This window comes from Apodemus sylvaticus, chromosome 22 (genome assembly GCF_947179515.1).
Source record: "Apodemus sylvaticus chromosome 22, mApoSyl1.1, whole genome shotgun sequence".
Taxonomy (NCBI): Eukaryota; Metazoa; Chordata; class Mammalia; order Rodentia; family Muridae; genus Apodemus; species Apodemus sylvaticus.
In genome coordinates, this window is record NC_067493.1 from 21,122,797 (window position 1) to 21,140,406 (window position 17,610).

At 40.5% G+C, this 17,610-nt stretch overlaps 1 protein-coding gene across 1 annotated transcript in view; it reads left to right on the top strand.

Annotated features, from left to right (window-relative positions):
• Positions 1-16,886, top strand: part of LOC127673009 (cytochrome P450 3A11-like) — a 32,810-nt gene extending 15,924 nt beyond the window's left edge. The window contains exons 10-13 of the mRNA XM_052168523.1: positions 1,150-1,310; positions 12,078-12,304; positions 14,104-14,266; positions 16,791-16,886. Coding sequence (XP_052024483.1) covers positions 1,150-1,310; positions 12,078-12,304; positions 14,104-14,266; positions 16,791-16,886 — 647 coding nt within the window. The remainder of the gene's footprint in view (positions 1-1,149; positions 1,311-12,077; positions 12,305-14,103; positions 14,267-16,790) is intronic.
• The last annotated feature ends 724 nt before the right edge of the window (positions 16,887-17,610 follow it).

Sequence of the window (17,610 nt, forward strand, 5' to 3'; positions counted from 1 at the left end):
AACAGCTTAGGTGATGGGTCTTTCAAGACAGCCCATAGATTAGATAAGAGGTTTTGGTGTATGGAAATTGACCTGCTAAGTTGCCTTCTGTGTAACAATAAAAAGAGCTCCTAGGAAGAGTTCAGTTCTTGAGGGTGTGATTCCCCTGATGCTGAGAAGCAGAATTCTTCTATAACTGGCTGTCTTCCCTCCAGTCAGTCTTTCAGTGTCCCCAAGAATACAGATATTACCATACTTGATTCATAAAGTGCTGGGGACTGAACTTAGGTGATTCCTAAGGAAGCACCCCTATCTACTGACTGCATATATCAGCCCTTCTGTTTAACTTTTGATTGCTGAAATAAATATTAATTTTAAAAACAGCCACCAATTGTAGATTTATAGTCCAGTTTCAGTTTTGTAACAAGTACTTACACTAATTGGGAGAAAGAATTTATGAACAAGAGAATCACAGCGTTCATGGTAGAAGAGGTACAACTTCCTGTAACTCTAGCCCTGTGGATCACAATACCAACTTCTGGCTTCCATGGGCACCTGGAGAAACACACATAAATAAATAGAATTAAAAATAATTAATCTGTATGAGGGACCTTCTATAACTACTTCTCTAGGGGATTATTGTATAATCCCTATATATTATTATTATTATGATACATAGATATAAGTATAATAATATACTATAAGTATATATATACTTATATATAAGTATAATAATATATTATACTTATATATAAATTATATAAGTATAATCTAATAGGGTGCCCTATTCTAACATCCAAAGGCACCCTCCTCACAAACATGGCACCCCACACACACTTTAAAACTTACAAAAAAGAAAGTCCATGTTTTGAACCTGACCACTGGGAATGGTGAGGAACTGTAGACACATTGGGACAACCTACCTGAAGCTTTCTCCTTTTTCTTCTTGGATGTGTCACATTGCTGTCATGGTGTCATGGTGACATGATGACAGTCTCAGAGTGACTGAATGGCATCTCCATAGTCTGTCTAGGAAAATGGGGGCTCATTTGATTTTCTCCTCATCTCCTCTGTAAGGGTCCATCCTGACTTGACATATAATTTTCTCCTCATCTACTCCGTGAGAGTCCATCCTGACATGACTCACCTGAAATGCTTTCTTACTTTTAGCCCTTTCCGACATGGAGATCACAGCCCAGTCAATTATCTTCATTTTTGGTGGATATGAAACCACCAGCAGCACACTTTCCTTTGCCCTGTATGCACTGGCCACTCACCCTGATATCCAGAAGAAACTGCAGGAGGAGATCGACAGAGCTCTGCCCAATAAGGTGAGAGGATGGTGTAGGAGAAAAAGAAAAAGCCTCAAAAAAGACACCTTCTTGTCACCTCCAACAGTGTGAGAGAGAGAAAGAGAGAGAGAGAGAGAGAGAGAGAGAGAGAGAGAGAGACAGACAGACAGACAGACAGACAGACAGACAGACAAAGAGACAGAGATAGGGGAAAGACAGAGGCAAAGACAGAGAGACAGAAAGAGACAGAGAGAGGGATAGAGAGACTGTGTATGAGAGTGTGTGTGTGAAAGAGAGAGAGAGGGATTGAGGGAGAGAGAGTGTGTGTGTGTATGTGTGTATGAGAGTGTGTCTGTGTGTTTTTGTATGTGTGTGAGAGAGAGAGACAGAGAGAGAGAGAGAGAAAAAGAGTGTATATGTGTGAGAGAGACAGAGTATGTGAGTAAGGGTTCGTGTGTGTATGTTGTGTCTGGGGGGGTGTATGCACTGTATGCATTTTTTGTGTGTGAATTTGTGTGTTAGTAAGTGAGTAAGCAGTCACACCACTGAGCCATCCTTCCTATTCTGGTGATTTTTATTTACATATTTGTATGTATATATGTATGTATGTATGCAGGTATGTATGTATGTACTTATGTATGTTATGAATATTAATATGTATGTGGGCATATGTGCTGCAGCACGTGTGTAAAGGTTAAACAAAGAACAACCTGAAGGCATTTGTTCTCTCTTGCTACTACATGAGTTTTAAGGGTCCTAATTCGGTCAGGAGTCTCAGTTGGCAGGTGACTTTGCTCTCTGAGATGTCTCAGCAGCCCTTGATAATTTCTAACAAGAGCACAACCACAAACTGGTTTCCCCCAGCAGCACTTAGAAATTATAAAAGGGACAGAGAAAGAGAAATGGTCAATAAAACCTCCCATGGTAACAGAAGGTTGTTGTGACAGGGCTGGGTCTGTTGTTCCTGTTCTCTAGGACCAAGCAAGCAGTATGCACACAACCTGTGTGATGTTAAAGACATGCACTTATCATACAGATCTCTGCAGGGTTCAGTGATGCTGCTGGACCTGCTGTGCTGTCCCAACTGTGCACTGAGAGAGCCTAGCCTTAGTCTTGATTAAGCTGCCTGGGTTGACTCAGCTCTGTGCCATGATTCCCTCTACTTATAGTCATAGGAGAAGAAGCCAAGGTGTGAGCCTTGGTGTCTAAGTCATGAGTCAAACACTCTCTCTCTCTCTCTCTCTCTCTCTCTCTCTCTCTCTCTCTCTCTCTCTCTGTGTGTGTGTGGGGGGGGGGGGGTGGGGGGGGGTTATAGACCTACATTATGTACATTTCTGATTCTCTTTCTACCATGTTTTATGATACAGGCTCTTACTAAACGTGGAGCTTATAGATTGGGTGAGGTTGTCTAGCCAATGAGAACCAGGCATGCCCTGTCTCATGCTGCTGGGATCATAGATGGGTGCTACTGTGTTAGGGTTTATAAATGATTTGTATCTGATCTCTCATCCTCAGGCTTGCATAGTACAAACTTCAATAATTGACCATCTTTCAGGTCCCAAGTGACAGTTATTCTACTTTGTAAGGAGTCTGAGTGATGGCACAATGGTTAAAAGCCCTGGCTCCTCCTTCATAGGATCCATTCGTACTTGAGTCCCAGCATGAAAATGGTAGCTCTCAACTGCTCTAACTCTAGTTACAGGAGATCTGGTGCCCTGTCACGCCCACCCTCTCCGGCAAGGAGGACGCAACACCAGGGAGTTTCTTCCTTCTTATGGTTTATTTCAGGAACCTTGAATTAAGCTTATTTCTTCTTTTGGTGGCCTCCAACCTTCTCCCTGCCTGACCTTATATAGCCTAGTCAGCCCCGTCTGCCATAGAGAGATAACCAGCCATTTCCTCATAGGCGAACTAAGTGAATTCTTCATTAGCATGTAAGTGTGATAAGGAATGCAGCACACTGTGCATGTACTAAAGTAATTTACTACCAGGAAACTGCATCTGGCCAGCGCCATCTTGTAATGAGGATGGATGAACAAAGGGTGGCTTACTACATATTACCCTTTTGTTTTAATAGAAGTCGTCCCAGGTCAGGGCTAATCGGGTCACTGGCATTCTGCTGACCAATGACCCCTGGATTAGGTCATCTCTGCCACGACTTGGTCTTACCCGTCAAAGGGTTACCCTATCGCTCACCAGGCCCCATGTCATAGGTTGATCCAAGCGCTGAGAAGTTGCCCGTCTTTGGGTATCATTGGATTCCAGACAGTATAGTATGTACAGTACTATATGCTCAGTGTACCCTGGAGCGAAGGCTTCTAAGATTTTAGAGAGGCCAGCCACACAGAGACGTCTTCCTGAGCATCCATAGCTGCAAGAGCCTGATAAACTACGGCTCTATGAACTGCATGATCTCGTCTAATACGGCAGAAGCACCAAAGGCAGATGAAAGCTGCTAAGCACATAAGGGCGTCTATAGCTAACAACCCAGCCCACTCTTTGATCCAAGAAAAGGCACTGGAGATCCATGAGGTCAGGTCCTCCATGGTGATTGGCTTCAGTCTTCTGGCATTAAGCGAAGCTATCTGAAATACAAGCTGTTTGGTAATAATTCTCCCTCAAGAGACCAATTTTTTCTAAGGAATTCACTGATATTGTACTGACTTTCTTTTAGAGCTGTCATATTCACCTGGAGGGGAGTAATACACAATCCTGGGGTATGTTTAACACAAGATACCTGCACCATTGTTACAAGTGCATCAATTTCTTCTTGTAGAATATCTACTCTCTGATTCAAAAGTCGTATTCCAGCTTCTAAATGGGAATTTTATTGATTTTGAGTCTGTAAGGCTCATGCAGACCGCTCAACTATACTATCCACTACCTCTGCAGTCTGCACTTGAGATGCCATGGCAACTGCAGCAGTAACAGTGGCTGCTGCAGATATAGTAATGGCTGTAATAATGGCAGCAGTAATACCAAAATCTCTCTTGACATGGAACAATTGTCCTACAGGAAAAGTGTCTCGGTCTTCTATGACTGGAATGGGCACAAACATGAGTAGGTGAACTACCAAGGCAGTATCATTGCCGCCATCCCAACATTCCAATAGATAGCATTGTGTATGAGTGCTGTTACAATCTAGGCGATCACCAGACACATCGGTATTAATAAAGAAGAAAAAGGGTGGTTTGAGGCAAACCGGGGCAGAGGAATAACTTATGTTTTGCAAAAGGGAGTTTATGGTTATATTAAGAAGTCTAACTGCCCTTCTTTTAACGTCCCTAACAGCAGATATATTATAAAGAAAAAAAAATCTTCTTCCTTAATGCAAGCAAGAGGAGCTAGTGAGGTAAAAGCATTTTGGTAATTTGACAAGATCCAATCATACCATGGCCATGCATTCTGTGCTCCCTTTTGATTCTAATTAAACTTATAGTGTCCTACAGGTGGAGAGAAACTAAATCCTGGAATAATTGACCTATCTCTAGAGAAAGGTGATTGGCATTGAGTCATCTGTAGAGGAAAACTCACAAAAGGCAAGCAAGTAGGCAGTAGTCTCTTTTGAGGGAAGGTCTGCTGAGTGTAAATGATTCCCGGTTCTCCTGGTCTAAGGCTATTGTGTAGAAATAGAAGGGTAGTTATGTTAATATTAGAAGAACTGCCTCCACCTCCATCTCCTTTAGCAGCTCCTTGACTAATTTCTGTGAGTGCCGCTGCCAAGATGCCTGGGGATGCTTGATAATTCTTGAGAGGATTTATCCAGTGGCCCAAGGTGCCATTGCCTATCCATATGCATGGCAAAGAACTATTTTTAACCGTAAAACATAAGGTTCCTAAGAGCGAATAATTTGAGGCTGTATACAAATGCGCAGGTTCTCCTGTCAGCTTAACACATGGGAGACCATTGTCATAAGAAGTGGAAAACAGTGTAGGCAGCAGGGTGCAATTATAATGAACAGGGAGTGGTATGGGCCAGGCTTTTGCTATGGCCTAAAGTGTGAGCTTCTCTGTCAACACTAGGGGGAGACAAAGTATCAAGATCAGCATCCCTTAGTACTGGAGCCTCAGCATCTTCTCTGCTCTTTTGAAGTATCACTTTTTGTGTCAGTCATTCTGGCACCCAAATGGGATCATTCCGGTCCTGTGGGAAAACACAAACAGTTCCCCTAGATCTCGTTATGACGGGATCTGGGCCAACCCATAGATTGGACAATATATCTTTCCATTTTACCTTTTCAGTCGATTGAGGTCAGTGAAGCGAATGTCGCTCAGCTGCAGACTGATTTTGTGAGTCCAGATTTAAAATTTTTAAAGTGAAGAGAGCTAATGAGAGTCGTTCTTTGGAGTTCTTCCATTCCCTATTCCTCTTTTTTGTTTTATTAAACATTCTTTCAAGGTGCGGTGGGCACGCTCTACAATGTCCTGACCTTGGGGATTATAGGGAAGGCCATGATTTAACTGTACATTCATCTGTTTGCAGAAAGACTGGAATGACTGAGCAGTATAAGCTGGACCGTTATCTGTTTTTAACTGACAAGGCTGCCCCCAGGCAGCCCATGCTTCAAAGCAATGTCCAATCACATTGCGAGCCTTCTCTCCACCCATAGCAGTAGCATAGATAATGCCAGAGCATGTATCCACAGAAACATGAACATACTTTAAGGTTCCAAACTCAGATATATGAGTCACATCCATCTGCCATAATTTTAGGGGCAATAGGCCCTTTGGATTAACTCCTAGACTTGGGGGATGGTGAAAAACTATACATTGCTGGCACTCCAGCACGATCTGTTGTGCATCTGCATGGGAAAGATGGAATTTTTGTTGTAATGTCCTAGCTGAAACATGAAATTGCTGATGAAATTTTCATGCAGCTTCCAGGGATGAGGCCAGGAAGGCATATTTCATTCTGGTGCATCAATCAACAAGGTCATTGCCCTTACTCAGCGGGCCTGGCAGACCAGAATGGGCTCTAATATGTTGTATAAAAAATTTTGAATCCCTGGACCAGATAATTTTCTGTAATTCCTTCATAAGATGACTCACCGTACTAGTAGGTTTTATGGAGCCAGCTACTTCTAATACCCTAACAGCATTTACCACATAAGATGAATCCGAAAGTAAATTAAATGGAAAGGAGCATTTTTTGAAAACTTCTAACACAACTTGCAACTCAACCACCTGTAGGGAGCCAGGCTGATATTGACACAAAACGGGCTCATTAGGCTCGATCATATAAGCTCCACAGCCTGTTTTTGATCCATCTGTAAATATATTGGGAGCACCCGGCAAAGGTGCTTGGGCAGTTACTTTTGGAAACACCACAGGATGTTCCTTAAAAAAATGAAATCAAAGGATGTCTGGGATAATGATTATCTATTAATCCATCAAAACAGCAGCGCCATATGGCCCAGCCACCAATCGTCCCACACAAAACCTGTACCTGAGAGGCAGTATAGGGAACGATCAGTGATGTAGGATCCTTCCCAAAAAATTGTAGACATTGTTGTATCCCTAAAAGGGCCAATTTAACAACTGCAGTAGGGTAATGATCAATAGATTTTACTGGTAAGGCTCTAAGATGCACCCACAACAGGGGACCTTCCTGCCATTAGCAGGCCTGTAGGCTGCAAAAATGTAGACAAAATGCATAAAGCAATTTTCTCTCCTTCCTTGTAGCGAAACAATATTGTGTCTTGCAACTCTTGTTCTACTCTCTTGAGGGCTACTCTAGCCTCCTGTGTTAATATTCGGGGTGGATCTAAGGCTGAATTGTAATGCCTTTATAATTTCTATATAGCCTTATTAACATTTTATAGATCTAAGTTTGAAACTTTATTTTGAACCACATCTGAGTGAATCTGTTAAAAATGTTCTTTTGGCCAGAACTCTCTAGGTGAAGCCTGTAAGATAAGGCCAGACCTACACCCATCAATCTTGCAAGGAGTAGCCTGTAACCAGACCCCACTGTATGAAGGTCAAATAACAAAAGAACCTGTAATATCAAAGCATAACTACAATTTTTGAAAGCAAAACCCAGTTTTAAATAATCTTTTCTCCTTAAAATAATAGCAAACATATTATTTTCATATTGCAAAGTTTGTCTATCAGTTTGTGTGTTTGAGTGTATGACAGTGTAACTTATTGAAGAGACATTATTTTAAGTCTTAATTTTTTATAAGTCTGAGTTCTAGGATAAGAATCACATAAAACATTATGTCAATTTAGAAATACCTTAGACACCTGTTTTTCTTGGCTTTTGTCATGCCACGTGTTGCTTAAGATAGCTTTAACCCTAAATTGTTAGTTTTAAACTTATCTTTTGTTACCATTATTATATTTTTTTAAATTATGTTCAATAACTTATGAGTCAATACTCTATAGTCAAGGCATGTAAAACATTTCTACCTATAAGACCAATTAGAAATAAAGATGAAGCGATTACACAAATCTCATTAATTTAAACCAAATATATATTTTTTTCCAGCTGTAATTTCAGGGGAATAAAACACCTTGAACCCAACCATCACCATGGTAGAAATTTTTCCAGGAGAATTAACCACTGAGTTTGAGGCTGCTGGCCTCTTAAAAAGTAGCTTTTTCTCCAGCTGTGTTTAACTCATAGTTAAGAATGTGAAGCACCTTAAATCATCTTCTTCTGTGTAAATTGCAGACTGGCATGACTGCCAGTAGATAATGCCTTTTTTTTACCATTTTATTTTTTTCTTCTCAACATATAACATAAACACAATAATCATTCAGCCAATCAAACAATGGATAACATGAATCGACACACATATAGACAAGTTTGGTGCACCAAAGATAGGCAACAGACAGAAATGGAACTTGATGTCCCAAAAAGATCCAAATATCTTAACCAGAACTAAGGATATCTCCAGTAGGATTCAGAGAGAAAATAGGACGTCTCCCATTTTCTTCTCTTTCTTGGAGAGTTTTGAAATTAGCTTTTAACCATTATTATTATTATTATTATACTTTTTGATACCATGTCCTGTACATGGACAAACTGCTTTTCTGAAACCTGCTTTTTCTCTTGTTTAAGAGTTAACTTCTTTTTTTTTCTCTTCTATGATTTTTTTTATTCGATATAATTTATTTACATTTCAAATGATTTCCCTTTTCTAGCCCCCCCACTCCCCGAAAGTCCCGTAAGCCCCCTTCTCTTCCCCTGTCCTCCCACCCACCCCTTCCCACTTCTCCGTTCTGGTTTTGCCGAATACTGCTTCACTGAGTCTTTCCAGAACCAGGGGCCACTCCTCCTTTCTTCTTGTACCTCATTTGATGTGTGGATTATGTTTTGGGTATTCCAGTTTTCTAGGTTAATATCCACTTATTAGTGAGTGCATATCATGATTCACCTTTTGAGTCTGGGTTACCTCACTTAGTATGATATTATCTAGCTCCATCCATTTGCCTAAGAATTTCATGAATTCATTGTTTCTAATGGCTGAATAGTACTCCATTGTGTAGATATACCACATTTTTTGCATCCACTCTTCTGTTGAGGGATACCTGGGTTCTTTCCAGCATCTGGCAATTATAAATAGGGCTGCTATGAACATAGTAGAACATGTATCCTTATTACATGGTGGGGAGTCTTCTGGGTATATGCCCAGGAGTGGTATAGCAGGATCTTCTGGAAGTGAGGTGCCCAGTTTTCGGAGGAACCGCCAGACTGCTTTCCAGAGTGGTTGTACCAATTTGCAACCCCACCAGCAGTGGAGGAGTGTTCCTCTTTCTCCACACCCTCTCCAACACCTGCTGTCTCCTGAATTTTTAATCTTAGCCATTCTGACTGGTGTAAGATGAAATCTCAGGGTTGTTTTGATTTGCATTTCCCTAATGACTAATGAAGTTGAGCATTTTTTAAGATGCTTCTCCGCCATCCGAAGTTCTTCAGGTGAGAATTCTTTGTTTAACTCTGTACCCCATTTTTTAATAGGGTTGTTTGGTTTTCTGGAGTCTAACTTCTTGAGTTCTTTATATATATTGGATATTAGCCCTCTATCTGATGTAGGATTGGTGAAGATCTTTTCCCAATTTGTTGGTTGCTGATTTGTCCTCTTGATGGTGTCCTTTGCCTTACAGAAACTTGGTAATTTTATGAGGTCCCATTTGTCAATTCTTGCTCTTAGAGCATACGCTACTGGTGTTCTGTCCAGAAACTTTCTCCCTGTACCGATGTCCTCAAGGGTCTTCCCCAGTTTCTTTTCTATTAGCTTCAGAGTGTCTGGCTTTATGTGGAGGTCCTTGATCCATTTGGATTTGAGCTTAGTACAAGGAGACAAGGATGGATCAATTCGCATTCTTCTGCATGCTGACCTCCAGTTGAACCAGCACCATTTGTTGAAAAGGCTATCTTTTTTCCATTGGATGTTTTCAGCCTCTTTGTCGAGGATCAAGTGGCCATAGGTGTGTGGGTTCATTTCTGGATCTTCAATCCTGTTCCATTGATCTTCCTGCCTGTCACTGTACCAATACCATGCAGTTTTTAACACTATTGCTCTGTAGTATTGCTTGAGGTCAGGGATACTGATTCCCCCAGATTTTCTTTTGTTGCTGAGACTAATTTTAGCTATCCTGGGTTTTTTGTTGTTCCAGATGAATTTGATAATTGCTCTTTCTAACTCTGTGACAAGTTTGGTGCACCAAAGATAGGCAACAGACAGAAATGGAACTTGATGTCCCAAAAAGATCCAAATATCTTAACCAGAACTAAGGATATCTCCAGTAGGATTCAGAGAGAAAATAGGATGTCTCCCATTTTCTTCTCTTTCTTGGAGAGTTTTGAAATTAGCTTTTAACCATTATTATTATTATTATTATTATTATTATCATTATACTTTTTGATACCATGTCCTGTACATGGAGAAACTGCTTTTCTGAAACCTGCTTTTTCTCTTGTTTAAGAGTTAACTTCTTATCTTCTTTTTCTTCTGGGAGTTCTGCCAGAGAAGGGAGGGAAGACATAGTGGCAACCACTGATAGTTATTCTATAGTGTCCTGCTTTTTTAACCCATATTAGGTTCATAAAAAGAGAAAGAGGTTTAAAAAATGTGAAGAAGGGGGTGCCTAGGGTGAACACACAGACACAGTATACTGGCCATGACCATGTGGAGAGAGGTAGGAGGGGAGGAGAGCCCAGGAATTTCTTTGTAATTTAAGACTTACATTCTGCCTGAGTGGTTTTTACTTTTGATTTCTCAGGCCGTTTTAACTGTCTCTGACTGGGAGAATTTATCTCTGGTAAGCTGCATAAATTCCTCAGGTGTGAGCTAGCTCTCTGTGGAGCTCCTTTAAGAGGTCTATTCCTAAAGCAAGCTCTCCCTCCCTTTGGGAGCCCCAGGGAGAGTTCTCTTTTCTTTGTAAAGGGCAGGGTACTCTAGAATGGTTTCACCCGACCCACCCACAGACTTCTGGGCAAAAGGAATGCCCAGAAAGTGCAGGGGGTGGGGAGGGACGCACCAACGAAACACCCTCCTGGTAGGGAGGCAGGGCTGGCAGAGCGGAGTGGAAATTTGACACCTTGGCGGGCTTTTGTCTTTTGTTCTAAAGTTTGCTTCTTCTTCTTATGACCGCCTGTCTCTAAACTGGCTCAGGAGAGCCTGAATCTCTCCTTCACTCTCAGAATCTTCCTTCTCAAAGATAGGTCAATGAAGAGCCAGAAAAATCGGATGTGACTGGGAAGTCCCCATCCCAATAAGTTTCTTTATCACTGCTATTGCGTAATTAGTGGCAGAATCTAAACTGCTCCCCCAAGTTAACCGCACAGGCTAGCAGAAAGTGCACTGCGGTAAAAGCAGGGTCATAAACTTTCTTGTAATTCTCACTTTAACTGCAGAGTTTGTTTTTAGTACATTACTATGCAAATCCTCTTTCCTTTTGTTCTGCCATGAACTTCTTCCCTCTCAGCCTTAATCTGCAGGGTGGGGCTAACTAGCCACACTCTCCTCTGTTGTCTGTACTTCAGACAGGAGACTCTGTGGACTCTTTTACCGATTAATTTTTCTTTTTGACCTTCCTTTTATAATTTAAACTTGTCCCATTACCGGCATCTTCATAGCCTCTTAATACCTAGAGCTGTAGCTTGTCCCATTACCGGGATCTTAATTCCTCCCATATACTGGGAATTTTTAATTAACCCCACTTACCAGGAATTTACCAGTGTGCACTACCCCCGACCATAGAAGGTACTCCCCGTACGGGTCACCAAAATGTCATGCCCACCCTCACCAGCAAGGAGGACGCAACACCAGGGAGTTTTTTCCTTCTTATGGTTTATTTCGGGAACCTTGAATTAAGCTTATTTCTTCTTTTGGCGGCCCCCAACATTCTCCCTGCCTGACCTTATATATCCTAGTCAGCCCCGTCTGCCATGGAGAGATGACCAGTCGTTTCCTCATAGGCAAACTAAGTGAATTCTTCATTAGCATGTAAGTGTGATAACGAATACAGCACACTGTGCATGTACTAAAGTAATTTACTACCAGGGAGCTGCATCTGGCCAGCGCCATCTTGTAATGAGGATGAGCAAAGGGTGGCTTACTACAGTGCCCTCTTTTGGTTTCTGTGGGTGCTGTACTCATATGGTTTACATAAACATATACAAAAAAATCTACATTTATGAATTAAAACAACTAAAAATGCCTTAAAATGAATTGTAAGTACTAACTAAATCCTTTGAGCTGCTGAGCTTGACTTTGGGGGTGCTGAGAATTCAACACTAGACACAGTTGTAAGTTAATCTAAGATCTTAGCACAAATCCTTTTCTTTCTTTCCAGGCACCTCCCACCTATGATATCGTGATGGAGATGGAATACCTGGATATGGTGCTGAGTGAAACCCTCAGATTATATCCCATTGCTAGTAGACTGGAGAGAGTCTCCAAAAAAGATGTTGAAATCAATGGTGTGTTTATCCCCAAAGGGTCAACAGTGATGATTCCATCTTATGCTCTCCAGCATGACCCACAGCACTGGCCACAGCCTGAGGAATTCCGCCCTGAAAGGTATCAGAACCTCATGGGCAGGAACCCACTCTGTACTCTACAGGCCTGTGTACTCTATGATGCCTCTTATAGGAAGATGATCTAAGTATCATTTTGTATCCATTTGCATTCTGTGATGAGAATGGTAGAGAAAGAAGAAAAGAGAGGAGAGAGGAAGTGAGATGCGAAGAAAGTATGGCTCATTAGCTACAGAATGCTTTCCTCCCTCTTCCTCAAATAGTTAAGGACCCGCTTAAGTGTGGGTCAGAAACCCACTTTTCCTGAAGTTGAAATGAAATGTGCTTTTCAGAGTTGGGACACAGCATCATCCCAAATGGATTTTTAGTGTTTAAAGATGTAGTTCCTTTCTTGTTCCTTTGTATTTTTTGACAATCTCTTGAATGGATAATGAATTCTGGTCATTTTCACTTCACATTGCCCTGCCTCTTCTCCCTCCCACTCATATGGAATCCCTGTCTGTCTTCAACCAGTCCTCCTCCTGTATCATGTATTTTTGGATTTTTTTTGGTGACTTGTGAGTTTACTTAGGCTCACATAAGCATAGGTGTAGGGGTTTTTCCTGGAGAATGGTCAACTCACCAGTGGCTGCTCCATTGAAGAAAAACTTCTCCACCTTCACCAAGCATTTATTGTCAACAGCTCCTTAGTGAGGTGGCATCTCATGAACTCTATTTCCCTCCCATAATGGAATGATGATGTGTCTAGTCTTGTGTAGGTATCCACACAATGATGCTATGAGTTCATGAGTGCAATGGGCATGTCGTGTCCAGAAGATAGTACTTCCCATCCATTTCATGCCCTGTCTATTACATTTTTCTGCCCCTTCTGTGATGTTTCCTGAATCTTGAAGGGGCTGAGTCCTCTTCCTCTTCTTCTTCCCCTTCTCCTTCTCCTTCTTCTCCTTCTCCTCCTCCTCCTCCTCCTCCTCCTCCTCCTCCTCCTCCTCCTTCTTCTTCTTCTTCTTCTTCTTCTTCTTCTTCTTCTTCTTCCTCCTCCTCCTCCTCCTCCTCCTCCTCTTCCTCCTACTCTTCCTCTTCTTCTTCCTCCTCTTCCTCTTTTTCTTCGATTTATTTATTTACTATATGTAATTACACTGTAGCTGTCTTCAGACACACCAGAAAAGGGTGTCAGATCTCATTATGTATGGTTGTGAGCCACCATGTGGCAGCTGGGATTTGAACTCAGGACCTTCGGAAGAGCAGTCAGTGCTCTTAACCACTGAGCCATCTCGCCAGCCTGCTACCACCACTTCTCAGCACTATGACCAGTCATGAGTTTCTGCGCTAACTGTCTCCCACTGCAAACTGAAGCTTTACTGACCCAGACTGAGATCAGCAGTAATCTTTTGTGTGTAAAGATAAATATTTAGAAGGCATTTTGGCATCATGTCCAAGTAGCAAAACAACAGCTCTGCATTCTTCTCTATGATGTCTGCAACTGTGGGTTCTTGAACAGATTTTCAGAGCTAGACATTAATTTCCCCAATGAACTGGCCCATCAACCAATCATTAAATGGTTAGTTTCCCCCTACCCCATAATACACTAGTGTGTGCCCACATAAGGATACAGTTTTTCAAACAGCATTTATCTTATCTCAGCCACATGGAGAGTCTTATAAGGAAAGAGAGTTGAAAGGATCTTTAGTGTAAAATTCTCATAGCCAAATACCTGCAAGTAGAAATTCAATGAACATTTCCCAAACTACCTGTGAGTTACTGGTTAGATGTCAAAAGGCAACTTCACATGTGTACCTCTTATGCTTTCATCTTCTGTCAACTAATCATTTATTGTGTCTCCAGGTTCAGCAAGGAGAACAAGGGCAGCATTGATCCTTATGTATATCTGCCCTTTGGAAATGGACCCAGGAACTGCATTGGCATGAGGTTTGCTCTCATGAATATGAAACTTGCTCTCACGAAAGTACTGCAGAACTTCTCCTTCCAGCCTTGCAAGGAAACACAGGTGAGGGAGAAAGCTATCTCTATAAACAGTGTTTTATGGGAGGATTTTTTAGAACTTAAGGTTCTATGTCTAAAAATAATAATGAGTGTTTGAGGTCTAATAATTTGATTTTTGGCTATCTAAGATATTTGTATCTAGGTATTAGCTAAGGGGCTCTTTGTTCTAGGTCTGTATAGACTAGAATTTAGCACTATGAAGAGTCAGAGGAGACCAGTGTGAAAATCTAGTCATGTCCACTGAGATTGTGTATATGATGTGCCAAGCAGAGGTGCAATGGTCATGTCTTCAGTCTTTGTTGTATTGTCTTCTTCTTCCGTAGTTCACAGAAGCCCTCCTTTCACAGTCTTTTCAACCAATGTATGTACATTAGAGTTACAGAAGACCTTTAAAACTCATATGGGGTCTGGGATGTTCTCAGTTGGCAAGATGCCTACTAATTTTGCACTAATGTCTGGTTCTAATCCATAGAACTACACAAACAAGCTGTGATGGTACATACCTATAATCCCTGCACTCAGGATTTAGAGGATAGAGGATCAGAATTTCAAGTTATCCTTGGCCACTTAGTGTATATGAAGCAAACATAGGCTGTGTGTCTCAAAAAGAAGTCAGAAACTCAAGATGCCTTGTCATTTCAGCAATCCTAAAACAATTCACCCAAAATGTGGCTTTAAAAGCTCATCTCTGGTTTCCCCATGTCATGCTAAGTTGAGAATTATTATTTTAAAAGCCAATTGCTTGGTCTCATGAGATTGCTCAGTGGTTAAGAGCATCTTCTGCTCTTTAGAAGGACTTGTGTTCAGGTTCCAGAAGTCACATAATGGCTCACAACCATTTGTAAGTCCAATTCCAGTGGCTCTGATGGCCCACTCTGGCTTCTCAAGAATTCACACATGGTATATGTACAAAGTGCTGGGAAAACACTCCTATACATAAACTATATGTCTTTATAAATTTGCTTTTTATGATGAACTTCAACCTGGAACATTTTGATTATTCTGGCTCATTTCTCTAGAAAATAGGTAGTTGGCATATTTCCATAAAGTATGTATATTTATTCTTCCTTTTATTCTGTTCTCATACTTCAGGTCCTTGTTCACTCTCCAAGTGAACCTTCGTCTTAGGTTTCTGTCCTTGTTTACTCCATGTTCAGCTTTTGGGTCCTGTAGGCTGTTTTCATCACCTCTATATCATTAAAACCTCCAGTTGTTTTATGTTTGTTCTCTTTGTATTGAAGGATATTCCCTCTCTTTTCTATCGCACCTCATATTATTCTTTCCTTGCACTCCAAATAGTTCTTTGAGGAGAGTTTTCACATTGAATACCTGGTAACTGTTTGAAAGTATGGCTTACAGTTATAATATTATTTCATAAAAACATTCTTTTAAAAATTAGTATTATTTATGTAAGTATTTACATGTATATCTTTATTGCATTTCTCCATCAAAATCATGTGTATAGTACTTAAATTATAAATGAGTAAAATAAGACATTTAGAAAAAGCATTTGCATTGCATTTTCCTGAATATCTTATTCTTGTTTCATGTAAAGGTATGGCTAAAATTACAGGACTTGTGTATTTAGAGTATGGCTCCTCTTTATTGATGGAAGTCTTTTCTGGACAAAAGGACAGAAGTGTTTATTCTTTGATCTGTTCCTTAAGACAGTTGTATAGCTTTATCTACACATAACCCCACTTATTTTAGTATTTATTGGTAAAGCATTTACATTATGCACAGGGATTTAGACAGACAAAACACAGTTCTTGTTTTGAGACCCCATAGCAAACTTGGCATAGGGCAGATGCTCTTTCAAGTTCCAGTCGTCTTAAAATTGATACTTCTCTGTCTCCATGAGAGGATTGCTCCCCTTCCTTTTTCTCTGAATAGAAGGTTTGTCTATTGGAAGCTTTCCCCTTCATTACTAAAGAGTATGATGCTAAAGTACTATTGAAAACCCTGTGGAGTCAGACATTCACTTTTACCATATCTTTGGAAGCCAAGAATAGATGCTAGAAAAGCAAGTAACATATGTCTCTTCCAGAAGACTTGCCCTGAACATGCTGAGTATAGTGGTGATACATAATCTTGGAGCTGAGGATTGTTAATAGAGTTGAAATTTATCCTTCCATGGTTATCTTGCAAGTTTCAAAACCAAAAATAACTTTTCATGACTTAAAAAATTAATATGACATAAAGACTAAGAATAAAGATAAAAATGTGAAACTCATTTGTTTTACTTTAAATCAGCACAGAATATTAATATAAACCAGCATGAGTTTGTTTCAGGTTGTGAACACAGTAGATTCTTAATCACCATTTTGCACAACGTGTGTTTGGATGCATACTCTCACCATCCACTTGAGACAGCTTGGAGAAAAAAGAAGTAAAAACATATGACTTAAAATGCAGCTTTTTTTTGTTTCTGCATTGCATATTATCCCTAACACTGGTTTATTACTTTTCTTTTGGTGATGTTGTTGTTTCATTCACTGGTTCTCAACAGTCTTCCTTCCCTGTTGCAGATACCTGTGAAATTAAGCAGAAAGGGACTTCTTCAACCAGAAAAACCCATTGTTCTAAAGGTCGTGCCTCGGGATGCAGTCATAACTGGAGCGTGACTTTTCCTCAAGTTCTGCTGAGTTCTTCAGAAAGGCAGAGTATAAGAACATTGGACACTGACTTTCACCATGAATAAAATTCAGATGAAAATGGGGCTTAATTGATTGGTTTTGATGTATGGTTAAAGATTCAGCACATCCATTGAGCTTTCTCAGTGACAATACAAGCTGCCATCTAATATAAAGGAGATGAGTTAAGTCAGTGACAGCACAGGAATTTCGCCTTCACTGGTTCTCGTGGGACCATCCCCATCCTCATCTTGTAGTCTCTGTTAATTTCTTTTGATCTCTTTTGATAGTAACCATATGTTTGTAATTAGATGTTTTAGTTGCCATATTCTACAATAAATGCTGCATGGAAAATGTAAATAAACACTTCTTTAAAAAAAATACTCCTTTTAAAAGTGTTTTTGTATTCTTTGAGAGCCTCATAGAATGTATTTTGATTATATTAATTCCTTTCCCCCAACTCTTCCTAGATTTTAATCCATGTCAATTACCACTCACTTTATATTCTCTCACACTATTTCAAACCAAACCAAACTAAACCAAAACAAACCAAAACAAAACAAAACAAACCACACCAAACCAAACCAAATCTGTGTAGTCCACTTTGTGCTGGAGGGCTATTCCTGGGTGTGAGGCCTATCCTGGAATGTAGTTCATATATCCAGTGTCACTCCTTTGAAGAAAGCTGACATTTCTTCTGTCAGGAGCTCTCAGA